Below are 20734 nucleotides of genomic sequence, written 5' to 3' on the forward strand. Positions count from 1 at the left end.
CTTCAGCAGCAAAGGCCCCTTCCCATACATCACACAGCAAACAAGACCTCTAACAGCAGAACAGCTTGTTGTTACTGTTAGCCACCAGCAGTGCTGCCCCAGCAGCACAATCTAGCAGCTTGGCCTCAACTATGTAGCAGAAACATTTAGTCTTTAGCCATCAGCAGCTTACTTAATTTTAAAAAATTGCTCAAAGTAGGCAAAAAATCTGAGGTTTTTCTGGATATCCTACACAGGTGATGACATCCTACACTCTGTTGTCATAGTTATTTAGAGTTCGCTGCACCATGGCGACATGCAAACAATACTTCAGATTACCGTACCTTGGATTTTCTGTTCATTTTGTCTTTGAGCAAAAACAGATTGAGTCATTCTCTTAAAAGATTTTGGTGTTTGTCTTAATATGAGAAGAGAGCAAATCTGATCCGCTCCTAAGTCACATGTACTAAACATACTGTATATCTGACCTTTGACTTTGATCTCAGCACTTATGCCTGCTGTGTCTTCCAAATGGCTGAGGTTAGATATAGCTGTCCTATGAAAGGAGTGGTTAGATATAAGTGGAGTGGATTCAAATCATTCCGTAGAGGGCTTAAAAGCCCAGCTGTTAGGCCCATGTTGCTAAGAATGCCCCTTGACCCAAGAAAGGCATTTTTTTCTCTAAGCCTCTGGTCACACCCTGCAAGTATAAAGACGTCCCTTTGCCCTTGAGAGGCTGAATTCCCTGATAACAAATAGAAAAATAGCTCTCTTGCTCTAATACACACACACATACACAAAGACTGGCCCTTACTTGTGAAGCATCCTGGGTAAAAACAGCATCAAAGGCAAATATCTTTGGGACGGCCACAGTGGCGGATCTCCTGTGCCCTGAACTAGAGTGTGGGCTGGACGCAGGATCGTAGAGGGTCAGCTGCTTCTTCCTACTGTCTACTTTCAAGAAAGACTGAGACTCTGAGGAGTCTGCAGCCTCCAGAGACGGACAGATACGCATCATCACTTTCACCTAAAGCAACATCAAATAAGCAAAAAGAGAGAACAGCGGTGTGTTAGAAATTGAGATGGCACAAAAACACGACAAAAAGACAGACATTTTGATTATAGTGCACTAAGCGAAGAGACGGGAAAAACATATGGCAGGAATTCAATATAAAAGTTGCAAACTGAAGGTCCTTCAGCGTTTGTGCATTAAGATCACGTTCACTTTGTCAGAGCTGATGGACACTGAAAGTTACCATGGAAACTCTCCCTGGGTCAACACATTGGCTAATGGTGTTAGTAAAAGGCAGCAAGGTGAGTATTGAAAGTCACAGCTGAAAATGTTAGAAATCGGTGTGTGTGCAGCTCCCTGCTGGGGGATTATCCCACTAGAGATTGTTTTTTCTGGACCAGGAACAGCTCACCAGCGTGGGAGTGCAGGAGCATATGCCCTCCCTGCCTGTTGTTCCACCTCCTAACTCTCCTTTTTCTCTCCTTTCCCTCTATTGCCTGCAAAACGACTGGCCGTCAAGTGACCCACCCTGCTATATTCTGAGACATATTATATTTATAAAATGAGCGTAGATTCTTAACACCTTCCCCAGGTCAACATATAGTTCTTGATGCCAACATGGTATGCTAAACATGATCGCATCTTGCATCTAAAGATGTTGATTCACTAACATGCCCATTCATGCCTTGTGGTAGGACCTCTTTTACAGACAACCTATGTCTCTAATGCATAGATGCACAGTTTGTGGTTTGTGTGGGTGTGCTTATGTGTGTCAGGCTATATGACACCTCTTTAGAAATTCTGACATCTCTATATTCCTTTACAATTTGATGGTCAGATAGCGCCACTTCTATTTCTCCAAAGGCTCTCTGGAAATATATCTGTGAATGACAGGGAACAGAAATGGCTCTTTGGATATGTTTAGCAGTCTTTAGAGTCCCTGTCAACTCCCAGAGTATTTAGTGCTGCACCTAACATTACATCAGCTGAATTGCTTCTGTCCTACAGTATACATGACAGGGAACTCAATCCAGAGTCATTTTAAAGCTTGTTAAAAAAGTACCTATGGTGCCTCTCAGGCACTGAAATAAAACCCTTAAAATACAACCAACTCTCTTCCCTTTTTGACATAGGGCTGCTTTGCTCAGCTCAGGACTCTCCACCATCTTCACGCCTACACAAAAGGACCATTCTTCCCTGACTCGTATATTAATATTGCACTCACAAACAATGTGGCTGGAAAAGCCTTTCTTTCATTGAGTGAATTCATCTTGGATACCCCAGGCCAAGTGCAAGCACTCTTTATACTCCACAGGGGACTCTTGTTGTGACTGACAAGTGCATATGTTGAGTGAATTAGATTTGCTATGTCATTTAAACAGGGCTTCCATATATGACAACCACATGTCTGTCCACCAGACAGAGGCTACCAAGTGAGCTAATGTCCCTGTTTTATTTACGTTGGCAGAGATCAGATAGTGGAGGCCACAGAGGATTGGCTGTAGTATTTCACACCGTGCTAATGGCCCCTGGTTCCCTGTCCCTTGATTCCCCACAAAATCCATTAGTGAGGCTTGGCATGACTCCGTCCACTCAGCTCCTTACACCTGAAAGAACTGTGTCTAGGTCAAAAGTGGAGAAGTGGAAGTGACCCACCTACACCTGATTGGAAACATTGATTGAATTCGAATGAAACAGATCCGGAGAAGCCGTGAAAGCGACTGAAAATGTTATTTCACGTGCGATTCCACAGGTGAAAGAGAGGCAGACAAACCAGGAAAGCACACGGATCTGTTTACTTTACTATAAGAAAACCTGAAAATCTGTGCAAGCAGACTTGGAACAATATCATAAAATGTCATAAATCCTGATCTCCCGTTGAAAACCAGCTGCTTAAACGGCACAGATGGATCATATACATCAGGTGTGAGCTTGAGTAGGCTTGTTAATAGCACAGGTTTTTTATGAAGTCCCCGTGTCAATGGGAGATTTACAATATGTGGCAAAATTTCAACCGTCTGGATACCTGGCAACAGAAGCGAGCACTTCCTGTCCAGGTGGGATCTAATCTTGTTAGGGGACTTCTTCTGCTTTATAAATACAGGACGCCAGCTCAGACAAACAATACCCAATAAACCACAAAGGAAGAGAGATGTGTTTATACAGCTTTGTTTAATGACTGCTCTATCGCTGGCAGCCTGACTTTCAACACTGCACACTGCACCTAAAATGGAATTAGGAGTCTTGATGCTAACGTGACCACAGATTGGTGAATTATAGTTTTTACTGTCTTTTCTGTGTTCACAGAGAGGAATGCTGGTCACACAAACTGAGTGAATTCATGACATTCCAGCAGGCTTATCTGGCTGCATCTGCATGGACTGGACCAGACAGCACGCTGCCTGCAGACCAGTCTGTCGCCACTCTGCATTCAACCCTCCAAATAGGGGTTTGTGTGTATCCATAAATGTTGGCGCACGCAGTTCTGCAGGGCAAGGGAGGAAGGGAATGGTGGCTTATGAGAGCACGTGTTGTATAGCTGTTGTGCATTAAAAGCATTCTGTCTCTGGTGCCTCTGTGTGTGTCTTTTCTCACCTTTCCCATCCCTGGATTTTCCTTCACTTTGGAAACAGCACGGAGCAGACATGGTGGGGCAGGGGGTGGCGAGACCTGCAGGATACCGCTGAAGTTGGTCGGGTAGATGGAGGGTTCTTGCGGGTTAAGCAGAGAAGGCAGGTTTTTCTTCCGCTTGGAGGAAAGATTCAGCTTCTGAGCTGCCCTGGAGGTGGGAAGGGGAAAAAAAAGCCTTGAAAGTAAAGCTATACTTAGAAAACTACCAAGCTGTAAAGTTAAGCAAATCCTTTTTCTTTCTCTCTCAGGTAATGTTTTCTTGAGGAGGTACCCTACCAAGAGGTTATTGATTTTAAATGTCTACCTTGACAAAAACCACACGCTAACACTTTAACATAAAGGTCAACAATCTGCTCTTAGTCTGCCAAAGTAAACAAAGTCAGGAGGTGAGTTACACTATGCCACCACTCCCAACCCTTCTCCACTCTAAAAATGCTTTTCCCTCAACTCCCAACTCATACTCCCATAACAAGAAGGATAATGTTTCAGCTCTCGACTTAAACTAAAAGTGGAATTCTCTTACACCTTTATGTTTTTATGCAGAACAGCTCTCTAAGACAAATGGTCACCAGGTTCTCTGCTCAAAGGGACCAGACGCAGACTGTAAAGCCACAGGAAATACATGCACGTATTTTGATCAAACACAGCAAAAAAACTGTCGTGGATGTGACAGCTGAGGACTGTTGAAACACTTCCCTCTACCGCATACTTGTGTCCTTCTCTGCTAATCATTGCAGCTAAGCAATGATGACAGCATCATTTGGGTGGCTGTGACTCAGAAGATGGAGCAGATGATCTACTAATAAGAAGTTGTGGTTCAATTGCTGGCTGCATCCCAAAGTATCCTTGGGCAAGATACTGAGCACTGAGGTTCTCCTGATGTGTAATTGTTAGCTAGAAAAGCATCAGAAAAGACCCATATTGTTTTAGTATTTAGTATTATTACCTTATTGTTAGGGTTGTTTTTGTTGTGCATCTGCACTTTATTGTTGTCAATGTCTGCGCATGGGACAGTGTGAAACGTAATTTCAATTCCTTTGTATGGCAAGAACATTTGAAGAAATTGACAAATAAAGTTTTCTATTCTATTCTATTCTATTGAGACAAACCTACAACATGTATGTATTTTGGAAGTTGTAAACAACCTCGATAATCAGATGTTAGTTTAGTGATATCTAGATAGTCACATGACAGTTCTGCTGATACCAAACAGAACCCAGTTCTGTAAGTGAATTGACCTTTTTCACAGTTTAAATTCCGCTGTCATTCTGGTCTCTTTTCAAAGTCAAGAAGATCTCCGTAGAACAATCAGAAGGAGTCATTCTTTTTTGTGCAAACTTCTTCAACTTTATAGGCAACACCAATATCTCTGCCTGGCCTGCAGGGACCCCGGTCCAGGTGGTTCGAGTTTTTGCTTTGCCCTAGATCAGTTAACACACACCTCAGGCAGTAATTCAAGGTCAGTAAGGAAAGTAATACCCAAAGGTAATTCAAATGCACTCAAATGGGTTTCATTTAAGCAGTCAGATTTCAGAGAAGTACGGGGAAGACAAAGGGGCGGTTGTCAACATGAAGGGAAGTGTGGCGCGGAGAATTAAGACCTGAAGTTGAGAATAGAATGTGAAAAATCTGCAGAGCAAGGTTTTTGAGGAGAGGTAGAATACATAGAGAACATGAAAAGGAGAAAAGAGGAAATCTGGAGTACAAAAAGGAACAGATCCATGTCCTGGTGAGTAGCATTTTTCTAAAAGGCCAGCCTGAGCTCATTAGCTGTGTTCTGGGCTCCTCTGGACAGGACTAGGTGGGCTGCTGCCAAAAACAGAACCCACCTCTCGTCCCTATCTCCTTGTATCCTGGAGTGACAACCCACCCCGCTTCCTCTTCTCCACCCCCTCCCCTCTCCACTGTACACCCCCTGCAGTGACAGCCCAAGAGCACAATCAGCGAACACACTGCTTGCTGATGGAATAATTATTGCATCCAAGAAGACTACAGGAGAAGCCGCTCCCCGGGGAGCTGCCTATGTGTGATAGCATGCGAGACGGATCGTGTGACACGGAGTGAGATGGAATAGATGAATGCGAGATGGAGAGAAAGAAAGGGGAAACTATAGCAGAGTACACGTGGCGGCGCGAGTCTGCGAGTGTGTACGCGCATTTATGAGAGGCATCCGCAGCACATTCATTCAAGATAAATCTACCCTGTCCCTCTGTCTCTCTCTGCCTCTCTCCCTCTCTCACCCCTCACCTCATTCTCTCTTCTCTTTGAGTTTAGACAGAAATCAAGCAGCACCCACAGAGTAGCATAGAAAAAAAGCCACTCCACTTCATTTATAATTGTTTTGACCAGCGAGTAGCGTTCACAGCCCAAAGCTGCGATTGTAACCTTGAGCTTTAATTCATGCAACACAATGACAATCAGTGCACATGTTCATGAATGGAAGGTGAGGGATGATTATGCTAGGGCTTTGTTTTTTTCAACACAGTCACACGTACACAGGTAAACTGCTTGTCTCTCCCCACCTCTCCCTCCCACGTCCTCTCATTTCTCTCTCCTCTCCTTACACAACTATATGATCAGTCATTGGAAAAAAAGAGAGAGAGGCAGTGAAGAGAGGCTCAGATTTCTTTGCCCACAACAGCTTGTCCACCTGTTCACTCAATCTCAATGCTAATGAAGCTGTTTTCCTTCACAACTTTCTCTAAAATGCTCAAAGGAGACTCTATATGTATGAGGAAGTGAAGCCCGAAAACACTTGAACATACACTCATGCTTTATGAATTCTGTTGAATGTTAGAAAAGTGAGCCAAAGCTTCCCCCCCCGACATGCACACATTGTGAGATACTTACAGCTCTTTCCAATCCATTATCTAGTTTATGCTCATAGTCAAAAAACAGGCAACTGATAGAGTTCGACTTTGCTGTCCTTGTCCGTGTTGTCACTTTTCTCCATTATTTGCACATTTGCTACGCCGGCACACTCAGCAATTACACAGCGAGGTGGGGTTGCTTGCTACTCAAGGCACAGAGGTCCTTTTCGCTACGATCATCAACGTTCCACTTAATTTCACAGAGGCTTGTGAGAAGCTCGGGGGGCAGAGGGAGAGCGACGAGTGGGAGGCGTGGGCGTCATAGTAACTGAATGGAACAAGCGGCAGGTGGGGCTGGGTGGAGGTGGGCAGGCAGGATGAGTGCCCTTCAGGAAAACCAGTAGGTGCGCAGTGAAGGTGTAATCCAGAGAGTTTCTTAAGAGAAGGTGAGGACGAGGTTAGGATGAGGATGTGCACCTCCTGTGTTCATGCACTACGAAAGCATCTCTAACTCCTTGCGTGTCTCTTTCACCTGCAAAAGTTCAGACGCAGTTCAGAAACCGCAGAAACTTGGCTTGTCCTCCGACTCAGTTTTACTTTTTCTTCACATCCAATTCTTCAGTCATCCCATAGGCTGCTTTTTTCCCCTCATCCAGTTAATCCACCGTACTTGTCTGCTGTGAGTGGTTACAGATCCTTATGCCTCGGTCCTTCCCAGACGCTCTACTGCTTACAGGCAGAAGGCAGGGAAAATAATCAGCGCTCCTGGCTGGGCTGCAAGATTTCCTTGAGTAGCTGAGAATGAGAAGAATTCCTGCTCCTGTTCCACCTCTTAGTCCTTCTCCTGCAATCGGAGAAATTCTGGCAGCTGTCCTGCCGTGTCTCTCTCTATTTCTCTTTCCCTGGCTCTCTCTCTCACACACACACATCCACACACACACATACATTCCCTCCTCTCTCCCTGCCTCCCACCTCTCCCTCTCTCTCTCCCTTTCTTTCCTCAGCCCAGCCCCTTTTCCCTCCGACTGCCAGACGAGGTGTCAGCGCTCGATTGCTGGCTGCTTGCGGCGCAATTTGCGAGTGCTCTCTTTCTCTCTCTCTCTTTCTCTACCCACACGCACACACACACTCACTGTCTCATTCAGCCTTCTGCACAAACACACATGCATGCACCCCACCACACGTCACATGAATAGTTAATGCATGCAGGAGCCCTCTCTTCTTTTAGGGTCCCACACTTCAAACAGATTTGGTTAGTATGCCTACAGTGTATGCATCCATGAGCCCGAGAGTACATGTGTGTTCCTGTGTTTTTGGGGTAGCATGTGTACACTACATATTTGTATCATTTTATTTATTTTTTGTCGTTGCTAACAGATGTAATTAGCCGGAAGAATGAGAGCGGTATTAATCATAAGGAGCGAGACAGGATAAGGAAGGATGTACTTAAGAGGAGAAAAATGGATTTCTTCAATGAATGATGCTCTGACTAAACTGGAAAGCTGAGGGAGATTAAAAAAACAAAAAAACAAAAAAAGAGGACAGACAATGAACAAATGACTTCTTAGAAAGGCAGATTTATGCTGGCCACTAAGAGAGAATGCAGTCAGTCAATGGTCAAGGGTAAAAAGGGGAATGAAAGCATGTGAGTGGGTGAGCGCTGGGGTGAGAGTACCCTGTATTCCCTGGGCTGCCAATTTACCAGTAAGCCCTCTCAGCCCCCCCAACCAGCCAGTCTTGTTTGAAAGGCTGCTACTTTGGCTGCAGAGTGCCTACTACAACATATCGGCAAACAGAGTGGGTGTGAGACTTGCCAGATGAAAGTACATGCAGCACAAAGCTCTATCGGCTCCTCTCCTTCTGACACAGTGCCCCTTATATGAACTCTGCTGGATTAAATTTGAAGGCAAACAATAAAACCAACACCACCTACATTTTTCGTACAGTAATAAAGCTGTTTGATATATCACATAACCTTTTCCTTCTTCCCTTTCTGCCCTTCCATAGCATGGTTACCTTTGCTTTTCTGCAGTGTTTGCTTTTCTGAGGTGGGCTTATTTTAAAGTGCTAGGACTGTCTCCTAACAGAGTTCTACATGCTTCACCACCATCGAATCCCTTTGAGCAATGATTGGCAACAGATGATGAGTAAAAGACAATACTAATGTCGGCATTGGTCACTCTGACAGTGCAACCGGTAATTATTCTCATCCCTACTGCTGCTACCACCAGTGTGCTTTTCACTGTTATACATCAAACTGACATAAAAATAGGGGACAGCCACAGTTGGAACTATCCTGATAGTCTTTCAGCTCCATCACTGTCTTCTTATGAACAGACCTTAGGGACAGATAATCAGAGTAATATATATAAATGAGCTGAAGCAAGACAGATGTAAAATCAAGAACCCTTTAAATGAAAAGGTCTCCCGGTGCCTTTGTTCGAGAAAGGACATGTAGATTTCATCCTTTACCTAAGGAGGGAGTGAGAGCGAGGGAGGAGCGGAGGTGGTCAATGGTGGCACGACAGAGAAAGAATGGTTAGGCTGTATTTTCTGACTAGATTCAAAGCTTCACTGTAGCCTGTCAATAATGTTCCCAGCCTTTTTTCTTTGCTTTGTCAAATTAACAAGAGAAATTCCTCTGACCCAGAGAGACATTAGTTGGTGCGCCCATTAGCTTGTTTGTACAAATTTGTCTCTGTTCTCCACGCCAGCTATACAGCTCTTTAGGTACCTCTTTTCTGTGGTTAATTACCATGTTGGCCGCATTTACTATCCTTGACACTTCCTTTCTGTGAATCTCCTTTTTTCCCCCTCTGCAGACAAGATAAGGCTGCTCTGGCCATTCATGCGCGGATCAGATCACTCAGTCTGATATGAGACTGCTTTACCCGCGCCACCCCACCCACAGCGAGTCTCCCACTGCTGCTGATTAGCAGGCTGGCATAGCTCTTCACGAATGGGAGATGGGAGTACTGGGGCTACAGCCAGCTTCAACACCATGCAGTGATAATGACTACGGCACAATGAGTTCACTCGCTCACTGGTTGCTAGAGACACTGAGAATTTACCCCATACCAGTGACGGCATTTGTGAGACTTTCTCTTTAGTTGAAGCCGGTATAGCCATGTTGCTGTTGTATATACTGAGTATTTTGCCCTCACCATAAATGCCAAATCAGCAGATGGTCATGACTGACTGGGCTGGATGTCTGTTGATCTATATCAGAGCAGGTACTGTGTTTTTGAGTCAAAAGATAATCATTAGGAAACCTCCCCAGAGCTAAAACCAGTACAGGCTGTCTTATTGATGGGCTGCCCTTGACATGATCAAACAGCTCTCTGCCCCAAAGGTGTGGGGGTATAACATAAATCTACTGTCTGTAGGAGAAATACAGACTTAGTTCTGTTAAAGCAAGAGCACCAGACCGAAGTTTTGTGTGCAGGCAGACATCGCTGTGTGGTTTTCTCTTTGCCAAATTTTAGGTAGGATTAACGCAAATCTGCATCTCTGCACTGGCCTCGCGGTCCCAGGTCACCCACAGCCTGACCCAGCCTTCGTTAAACTTTGGCAGTGATTAAGTGACCATGACATCAGCCTGTGAACACACACACATGCATACACACACATTCATACGGTGTGCAGACGAGAGGAGGTGATGTCATCCTCTGCCAACCAGCGCTGGCAGCGAGAATGCCCACCCAGACAAGATTTACTAACAAGGTCAGGATGCCGATCATTAAATGAGACAAATGCTTCCATGCCATAAAAGCTTCCTGAGAGTTCATCCGTTGTAGCTGTATTTCAGAGGATTAGAAAAGACCCTTTGACTGCCCTGTGAAGCTGTAAGTGTCACCATCTTTCAGTTGTGGAGTATAAACATACGCATTAACCTAACACTAAAAGCTCGGGTGGTCATATAAGGTAGGTTCTTAAACTAACCAGAGAAATGGTCAATGGACTTTATTTATATACCTCTAGCCTTGCTGAATACTTAAAGCATTACAAGCATCATTCATACATATAGCACTTGTGCTTTACATAAATATGTAACTAAGGGACCATTTTGGGGAATCAGTATCTTGTGCAAAGACACACCAAAGGTCGCGGGCGGAAAAGCCAATAAATGAAGCACAAGCCTCTGTTTAGTGGATAACCTGCTCCACTCCCTGAGTCACAGCTGCCCCACAGAGACATAGTTGGGTTACCTGAGACGCAGCACTGAACATATGGGGAGAACGCTTTAGAGCTGGCTGTTGAATAGATGACAGAGCCTCCTGTGTGGCACAGACGTTTAGTCTGATAATGAGCCCGTTTTCTTTCTAAAGTCTCCCTGCAATTAAAAGACCTCTGGTATAAACATTCATTTAGTTTTTCTCACTTCCTCCCTCTTATCCTAAATCACTCAAAACAACTGCCTGAGGCTACAGCAGCATGGACACTGAAATTAATGCCGAATATGGTTTTAAAAAAATGTAACTGTAGCACAAAAATATGCTATTTTATTTTACAGACGCTGCTAAAAAAAGGAAAAAAAGCTCCCACCTGGAGCTACGGGAACAGACATTATCCTCTGTTCAGCATGGTTATCTTATCGTTCAGATTCAGATTCAGATGAGCATCTTTCCAAACCAAGATCTTTCCAGTAGTTTTGAAAAATGTGTTTCCTCACTCCTTTGGCAGCCCCAGGTACATTAAAATGGAAGAGAGAACTATCAGGCTTATCGGGCTGTCAGTTAAATCTTATCAATCCAAAGCTCTGAAGCTTTCAACTGACTGCGAGGCTGCTTTCTCCTGCTTGGCTGTTTTAATAGTATACTGAAGGTAGAGCTCCTCTGTGCTGTATTGGCTTACACAGCAGCAGTTTGCTGGAAGTGGCCAAACACCTCCAGGCTAAGATTTATAGACTTTCTATAAATCCTCAGAAATAGATAAACGAATCCCAGCAAAACCAGACAGCAATGAATGCAATGTCCAGTTAGCTGAGTGATACCCTGCACGGCACACTCCAAACCTATCGGACCGACGCTTTTCAGGAAAGCTCTTTGTTCCAACAAGGTGTTCAACAAGCCTTTTGTTCCTGCTTAGCGTCTGGCCTTGGACACAGAATATCAGATGGATCATTATTTGTGCGCTGACTGCTGACGGCCCAAGGCTGAGCATCTTCACTGCACCAATCTGCAGCCAATTAAGTAAGGCCAAAAGCATTCATGTAACATCTGTGGATACAATGCGTCATCACAGAAAAGAAAGGATTCCGCACAAAAACTGATGTCGCCTTTTTGCAATTGACTTGTCGCATTTGTATCATAATGTGGATTCAGGGAGGTTTCCTGTCAGAAGAAGAAAAAGAAGTGCAGCTTTCCGTAAATAAAATCCCAAATTCTTCCCGGAGGTTGTAAACCTGTTTTGTTGCAATCTCCTTAGAACTCTTTTCAACCGGTCTGTGGACTGAGCTGGAAAACAAGGGATTAGGGTATCCTCTGGAGAATTGCTTGAATAACAGGGGATCATTTGGAACACGGGGGAAGAAAGGGATTCTGAGTGGTAAATGGAGGGAAAAGCACTGTAGAGGTGAGGAAGGCGTTAAAAAATGAATTGGGGGGATAGTAAGTAAGAGAAAGCTGCAGAGGAAGCGTAGGGAAGGAAGGAAGAAAGACGGAGAGCGAGGGAGGGAGCAGCAGGCTGTAGAGCCAAGTCCTCTCTTCGATCAGTGGGCCTGGCTCTGTGCCAGTGAAGCGCTGTCCATGAGGAGGTAAATCATTTTCTGCCTGAGAAAGAAACAGGGGAAAAAATGATTGGTGGGGGTATGCCACAGCCATCTTGGAATTACTTTATTCCCAAAGATGGGAATTCCCAGTCGGCCAAAAATAAATGGAACAGTTGGCCCAGAAAGTGAAAAAACTCATCAATATTCAAGAAAACCTGGTTTGGTGATTCAGTACATGAGGGTAAACAACACAAATTTAAGAAGTGGCTTGTATCAGCGCAGACGTAAAAAGAACTTCTTTTTACTCTGATTTTGTTGAGAAAAAGAAGAAACTATGATTTGTCTGATTTGGCTCCTGTGCTTTTGGATGTCAGATCAAGAAGAACTGGCTCATGCCAGTAGACCCTCACTATCCCACTGCGGTACAGAGAAGGCGCTCTGTGCCATTGCCAATAAGGTTAAAGAGAGGTGGGAATATTTTTGGCAGACAAACACACAGGGTTTTTGTGTTTAACACGCTGAATATTAAGTATTGTGTCTCCAGACACCCTGCACAGTCACACACCCACTAATTCACCTCAACCCCGGAGTGAAAGGCCGCAAAACTCTGTTGCCAAGCTAGGGTCTTAAGGAAGGCTTAAGATGAGCAAAGGAAGGAAAATGGTAGGGTATTGTTGCATTTACTTTCACTTTATTGTTCCTTGTAACATTGAGGATCAAGTCTTGCAAATATGGCCTTAACTAGCTTGAACACTGGGCCATGACGAGGTGAAGAAAGCACAGGCTTTAGCTCTGCAGGACATGTTTGTTAGTCATTTGGATAAATGAGCCAATTAAACTCCTTTGTGGAAATAACTGGAAATAACTGCATTGAAATTCAAAGGTCATCCAACAAAAATCTCTAACAATTGACTCTAAATTGTTTACAAGAGGTTTCCAAAAATGCAGCGTCAGTAAAATGCTCCGCTAATGTGTCAAAACTGGTTCATGCAGCAAAAGTAAAAGTCTTTGGAAGAACATTCACTTTTCAGCTGATGGGTGACAGATGATAATGAAGACATGTTCATCCCTGCTCCACCGACTGCAGTCTCCCCACCTCTGGCACTGCTGACAAAGATTAACAGCTGCTTTCATCTCTTCCAGAGCATTTTCTCTCTGCTCCTCAGACAGCGCTCCAGGTATTTTGCTATGCTCCTCTCCCAGGCTGCAGAGAATCTGGAATAACTCCACATTTTCACATGTTGAACTGCGATTCACCCGTCATCCCACCCACGTCTTGCCTTCAAAACATCAGGTAGGCTGTTGCACTCAGGGCACACAAACACAACTTTTGGAACACACATGAAGTTATCACTGACTGAGTGACGTTTCCTGTCTCGGAAATCGCTTCGGTGCTTTTTTAGAAGCAGGATATTTGATAGACAAGCAACAAATGAGGCCTGTTATCAGACAATTACGAGACAATTCCTCAATCAAATATTATGCCCCTGTAGCTTAATGCTGTCAGAGGGGAAACTAACGTGAGAGCGTGATAACTTTGGGAGGGACGGGCAACGGGGGAAAAAGTACTTCTGGATCACTTCTCCACTTCATTAATCATTTGCTGCCAGAGTAAGACACCTAGCTATTATTTATTTGCACTTTCCCACACAGAGGCTATCACAACAAACAGGCCCACAGGCTGATGAGAACATTTGGGAGTGATTAATCAGTGGGCGGCCTGGCGAGACAGAAAGCAGGGGGAGGGGAGGTCTTACATGTGTTTCCTAATCTTTCATCTATATTCTGGTCAACTGGTAACCCAACTAAAACCAGAAAAGGTCCAAATCAGGTGAAATGGGCAGTACTGTCATGAAAGACCACGTAAATCAAATGAAAAGTGGAGACCAATCTGAAAATAAAAGCAGGGAAAGCAAAGAAACCGCGTGGCTGAGAAAAGCCACCAAAATGCCAGCGACTGCAGCCACATTATTCAAATTAAGCAGTTTATCCTGTATCACATACTGATAAACTGAGTCACCGAAACACACACAGCTACACTTGCTGGTTCTCATAGAGCGTATGGGGAAAAGGGGATTTTAGCACACCACAGCTGGCTCTCATGCGCTGGGTCGTGAACCGATTATAGGCTATAATCCTCTCCATTCAAGACGACGTGCATGTAGAAAACAGTGACAGAAACACAGGGGAGATCAACCGTCCTCGCAGCTTTTAATTTGATACGGTGGTTTTGCACGTCCAAGCCGCTCGCTTGTCTCATACATAAGTGGACATGAAAAGGTGGGGCACAATATCCTTTACAATTACTCTTAATCTTCATAATTCTCCACTAAGAAGTAGACTGTGGAGCAAATAAAACATAGGCGATGTACTAGAAGGACCATTAGGCATCCATCCTGTTTTAATGTAGCTTATTTTGCATTAACTGCTGCAGACTATAGTGAAGCCAGAAGTTAATACTGAAAATGTCCTGATAATAAACTGTCAGCAATATTTTTCATGTTTAATTTTTCTTACAAGCCCCGTTGTTACTTGTTTTAAATTCCCCACAGCTACCATCAACCCATGTGAACCCTTTCAACCTCCTGGAGCCAAGCTACATATAGATGGAGATTAAAATAAAAAAGACAGTGTTATCGGAATGAAATGATTCAGCTACTAGGGCTGTGGGTAATGAGGGAAACCTGTCCTAACAATGCCCTTATCCTCAGTGGTAATCCGAGCTACATCCAGGGAAAGCTAGCGCCTCACAATTGACTTATCGAAGGACGGCGGGTGCAAGGTGGTGCTGTGCATATAATATTTATGTGTTTCACAACAAAATAAAGCTCTAGCACATGGGGAAGTCAACCTACAACCAGTGTTTAGGCAGATATTAGTTATTCATGTTGAATAGAAGTCTGTGGCGTGGCTGAGCATTGTGATGCCTGAGAAACCCCACTAGGAGCCTTCCTTGTTTCCTTGGATTCTGAGGCAAAAAAAGGCACTTGTGGGAGCTCATGAGGCCACGGGCGTCACTCTACAACTGCACACAATAGGTCATAAAATTCCTCAACATATATTCCCTGCCACCAGCTATTGCAGTTTACTCTTTCTCATTCCTCCATACTCTCACTCAGTGTCTCACACCCACAATGTTAAAGAGAAAGTGGTTGTAATGACAGAGATAATAGACTCCATTTGCATGACACTTTTCACTGAGGTGCACTAAAGAGGTTTAGATGGCATCCCTCAGCCCCTACAGGCACGATGCATAATATCCATTCAACAGGCTGAGGGTGAGAGAATTTAGTCTAACGCGATAACTAAACGCTAATGCGCTGATCACGGAGCCCAGTGGGCAGTTATCAGAAACATGCCGTTAAATGGGGAATGCTGGACGTGGGCAGGCAAACAGAGACGGAAATGGATTGATGCTGGGAGCGTGACCTCACCCTGCCCACGTGAAGCAATCGCACACAATTAAACCTTATTTATTGTCTCTGTCATCATCCTGAGTGACAAAAGAAGCCCAGTGTTAAGTGAGAAGCCTGCAGGACAGAGGTCTATGCTCCACATTTATTCATGTATGTTATCAATCTGTCAGGCGAGGATGGCAGCGCTTTCCCCTCTCCCCCAGGGCTTAGGACACGTGGACCCAGGGTGAGCACACAGACTTGAGTCAGCACTTCAGCTCTTTGTTTGTCACCCCCCTCCCACTTTAACTGCCCCCCTGCAGGCTATGTGAGTGGGCCAGACAGACTTCCTGACTCAGGGATTTATTTGGCATATTGGGGAGGGAAAAGGCATCAGGCTACCACGAAGGCAGGGACAAACCCTTTGCTTTTCTTTCAGTGGAGCTGTTTGCCATTTATAATGACAGGCACAAGTGACTCTGTGTTGCCCACCACACCACAGCACATCAGTCTGCTGCTGCAGGGGGCACAGCACTATCACACCATGTTATCATATCCCAGGGAAGACACAGATGCCCAGAGAGTGAGAGGGAATCTGCAAATGCAAATCAGTACTTCTATTCATTTCTAATATCCACCGAGGCTGAACACGGTTTTCTCTATGTCAGTCTTTATATCAAAAGACAAATTTTCTGTTACCTGAGAACGATGGAGGATTATGAGTCAGAGTGGAGCGGCATTTTGCTTTTTGCGGGTGGATGAGAAGGTGGATGTGGGTAGTGAGATGTATCTACTCGACACAGATGCCCGAGGCTCCGAGGCCAGGCAGGATCTCCATCAACACCTCAGCCTTGACGGTGCCCGACAGGCCTTGGTTCACAGGTTCACACCTGGGTTTATCTACTGAGCCCCAGCCCTTTTGTGGCCTCAGCTGCCACTGGGTCCGCCGCTGCACAGAGGCAGCCATTAGTCCCATCAGCCAGATTATGGCAGGAAAATACCAGCTGGTGTTTTATCCAACAGTAAACAAAGACAAATACCAGAGAGCAGCTCAACCATCCCAGCTACCACCCACTCAATACTTCTGATGAGCCATTCGCTGCCCTGGGCATGTGTTGCTCAGATTCAACAGATTGATATGAATCAATTCTCATTTGTCAGACTCCGGAGACAGAGGTAGTATTAACATTTCAGCTCCACTGTGGCTACTTTCTCAAAATGGAGCCAAGGTTTCTACAGTATGTTACACATGCTATACATTCCACTCACACTCCTGCTCTCGTGGTGGAATCCATCTCGCTCTGGCTTGACAACAAAACCATTAGCCTCTCACCTCCAGGGATCAGACAGTCCAACTCCAACTGCACAAAACTGCACATTCCACAGAGCGGAAAAGAGCGTGTGCCACACAAAGAAAGATAAATTGAGAGGGGGAGAGTGAGAAAGAGAGAGAAAGGGGTGAGAGGGGAGGGGAAGAGAGAAAGAAAACAGGGCACCTCTCGCACACAAACACACACGAATATCAAATATCCAAGTGCGCTCAATGATGTCTGTGCACAAAATAGCTTACTTCACTCTCATGGTAGTGAATCCAATATTCTTCTCCACAGGTACAGGTCTCCTGCTCTTAGTGCTGTCAGAAAGGAGCATCAGCCCGAGCACACCGTCTGAATGACAACACTTATAAGGAGCTGCTACTGCCCCACTCTTTATCCTCCCTGCCATGTGGGCCAGATCAGCTGTGCTCGGTGCACCCCTCTGGTTCACATAATCTATCCTGCCTATTTGTCATTCACTGAGATCCCTGCTGTCGATCACAGCACAGCCAACCAAAGCCAGCAGTGAGCTGCTTTGTCTGCTCTGAGCCTCTCTATACAACTGCATCACTGTCTCTTTTACAAGCAAAACGAAGAGGCCGGCTCAGTTTCTCGCACAAACTCCAGAATAAACATAACTGGACACTGGCCTTCAGCAAGCCATCTGTTATTCAGAGCAAGAACAGCTACTTGTCATCCTGCTGCGCTTCCACTGTGCAGCATGTAGGACTCATTACTGAAGAGATGCTCTTCTTCTGACTAAATTATAGTCCAGTGGAGTAGAGAGGGCTGTTTCAACTTCCTGATTTCCAATCTTCACTTTTGAAAGAAAAATCAGTTACATTTTATTCCCACAAGCTAATGACTTGTTTCTATGGTTACTCAGAGCAGCCAGGGGATGAAGGGCAGAGTGAGCGTTCCTGACACAAAGGCACAGTCTTGTGTGTGTGTGCAGGAGAGCCGAGGCTAAATGGCCCTGCTGCCACAATTACAGGAGGATCCCTTCTGCACAATCACAGTCATTAGTGCACAAACACTCACCTGGGCAGCAGCTATAGGCACCGGTGGATGACCATGAAACCACTTCCTCCTTCACATTCCAGCAAACAGCTGTCCGCCCAGCCCCTGCAAATCCCAACCTTTCAGCCTGCGTGCCACTTCTAAAGTCTGCATCCACCGACTGTCGTGTCTCTGAGGTCCTCTATACTGCTCTAGTCATTATCTCCTTGCATCTTAAGAGTGACTTCATTGTCCATCTCTGGGGTATGATAAGAGACGGTAGATGGACAAACTTAAACAGGGGCCCAACAACGTAAGATAACACTATCTCATACTGCTACACACAAAATTTGCCAGCTGATCAAAGTTGGCTGCAAACTGAGCAAGCATCCCCTCTCATCTCATGGGCCTGGTGTGTAATAAACACACTGCCACAATCAGCAGATGTTAATGGAAGAGAAAGATGGGGAGAAGGTTGTGCGAGGCAGCAGTTAGCCGCACCGTCTAGCCCCTGCTGTGAGCGTCGCCTGGTTTCATTACACAGCGGTGTGTCAATACACTAATCATATGCTCTGTCACAAGACAATCAGTGGTTAACGTGGTAGTCAGCTGAACACATGGCTCTAAATTCATTACCCCAAGTAACACACTGACGTAGCCAAACACACATAATGATATGCACACACACACACACCATCCAGTCAGAGTTTGACCCCTGACTCTTCCTGTCTCTCTGCAACTGTAAAGTCAGTCTAATTGCAAACTGGTCGTTACTGGCCCTGGGGTCATCTTTTGGTTTCAAGCTATTTCCTAAGATTACGAGAAACAGGAAGTGGGACAAAAGAACTGTTTTTGAGCTGGAATTTCACATAAGCCTGAAAGAAGCATTCATTAGATGATCAAAGACTTTTACTATTTTCTGCAAGTGGAAGAAAAAGAAGCATCAAGATAATATAAATGGCTGATGGACTTGGAATGGGAAGATTCAGAGAATAAAAGCTACACTTGGATTTTTTTTTTTGACTTGCATTTGTCTACATAGCCTGGAAGGCATCTCTGTAATGCTGTTAATCAAATAAATTCATGTGAACAAATGAGTCATTTGGTCTCTCCAAAATATACTAGAAATCTGAGGCAAAGCTGCTCTTAGAACAATCTAACCATAAAAATATCAAAGTTTACTTGTTGTAAAGTTGACACTATTAGAATAAATTAAAATAATAAAACATTGAAGGCACAATTAGTCAATTCACAGGCACAAATAATTCATCTAAGGAGATGCAAATGCTGTGTTGTTATCAAACCAGTGTTTTTACCAGACATATTTAAACTAAATGCTTCTTTAACTAGTTGAATGGTTGACTTATTTTTCCGCTGCAAAATTAAACATTGTTAATCGCTTTTCTTTTCCTCTCACCAACAGCCTAGCGAGAACACCTAGACTCCGGCTAATTGCATTCTAATTAAAATTTCATCTGTGAATGGAATAGTGTTAGTGAATGTCAGACAAGTGTCCAAGGAGCTGTTTCCACGCCACTGGGGTAAGAAAAAACTGCTGTTTGGTTATTCTGGTCTTACACCCTGGGCTCGAAGGATTTGCACGTGCATCTCACTAATTGTATCTACGGAGAACAAAAAAAGAATACTAATCAGATCTGAGTTTTCAATCATGTCTAAAACATGAGGGATGCTAATTTCATCTGCTTTTTTTTGCAGCTCCACTATCAGAGCAAATGGAAAATATTGTTGAATGACTCAATTTGTTTTGACTGTTTTACGTTTCAGACAACAATGATGTTTTTAAAAAATGAGCAACAACGATTTCACGATGATGTTGATGATGATCCCTGTTGCAGGGATAACAGCTGCAGAAGGTCAGGAAGTGGGTGTGCTTCAAATGGAGAACAGTGGATCTCCTCCACCCTATTTTTTTCTATCTGCAGAACCCAATGCTGTTTGAGGTTGGCCTATCATTATCGTATTTCTGCGAGCCAAGTCAAACAAAACATTCTTGGCAGCAAATTATCTTTTGGATAAAATAAAAGGTGGTGGTGGAGCGCACTCTCTACACCCCGTGTGCTCCACCAGGCCCTGTTGCAGGGAAAAGAACAAGTCCACCTTCCTCTTTTTTCCTGTCCACACTGAATGGCTAGATGCAGCTCTTTATGCTTATCTTTTTCTTTTAGCTCAAGTCCAAAGAAAACATGAGCGTTAATAAATCAATGTCAGGAATTTAACCTGTCTAGCAGAAGGTCATGCCTCACTGTTGTTTAAACCTCGTGCTCCTGCGACAGGAAGCAAGATACACAGGAAGTTACATATTAGGTGGAGGATTTGGAACATCCCCTTAGTCAAAGGAAAGACCTCATGGTCCCACTGATATACTTGGACCCTGTAAAAGCTGGCAACACAAACTCCATTTGGGATGCTTGAAGAAAAGCTAAGCCACATACTGATCCCCCATGGGCTTCCTGTCACACTCCACAAGCCCCTTCACCGGTTTTCTCTGTCTCCTGTGGTGCAGAGCGTCAATGGTCCTATGCATCATTCTTAGCCAGCTTCCCTTTCAGAAACGCTCATTACAACACAGCACTTTTTGGAGAGATGAGGCAGGGAATGTATGCACTGGCCTGCCAGGGAATCTGTCATTGACAATATTTCCCCAACCATGCACCCGCACAGAGAGGGTGAAGTCTTCTCCAGGGCAACGACAATACCAAAGCCAAGCAATGCTTTAAAAACAGGCTTCTTCAGCCTTGGATACACAGGGACCAAAATGCTTTTACAAAAAAATGCATCCTGCGCTACACCTGTGGGAGCATCCAGTAAGTCTATGGCTGGAAAATTGCAAGATCCGTTTAAATTGGCGAGGCAAAACAAAG

The 20734-nt window shown here is 44.5% G+C and overlaps 1 protein-coding gene across 3 annotated transcripts in view; it reads right to left on the reverse strand.

The window, feature by feature from the left end:
* The window catches only part of kif26ab (kinesin family member 26Ab), a 67873-nt gene that overhangs the window by 11850 nt on the left and 35289 nt on the right, over nt 1–20734 (reverse strand). For 2 of the 3 annotated variants that reach the window (XM_086274910.1, XM_086274908.1), the window contains exons 5-6: nt 3587–3770; nt 794–1006 (exon numbers count right to left, since the gene is read on the reverse strand). In XM_086274910.1, coding sequence (XP_086131036.1) covers nt 794–1006; nt 3587–3770 — 397 coding nt within the window. Of the gene's footprint in view, nt 1–793; nt 1007–3586; nt 3771–6472; nt 7272–20734 lie in introns of those variants that run through there. The other variant, XM_086274909.1, reaches the window with a different exon arrangement.

The sequence above is a fragment of the Aulonocara sp. 'chitande type north' Nkhata Bay genome, linkage group LG19, assembly GCF_057382095.1.
Source record: "Aulonocara sp. 'chitande type north' Nkhata Bay isolate Kocher_YH1m ecotype deep benthic linkage group LG19, A_spYH_male_GT1.1, whole genome shotgun sequence".
In the NCBI taxonomy this organism is placed as follows: domain Eukaryota; kingdom Metazoa; phylum Chordata; class Actinopteri; order Cichliformes; family Cichlidae; genus Aulonocara; species Aulonocara sp. 'chitande type north' Nkhata Bay.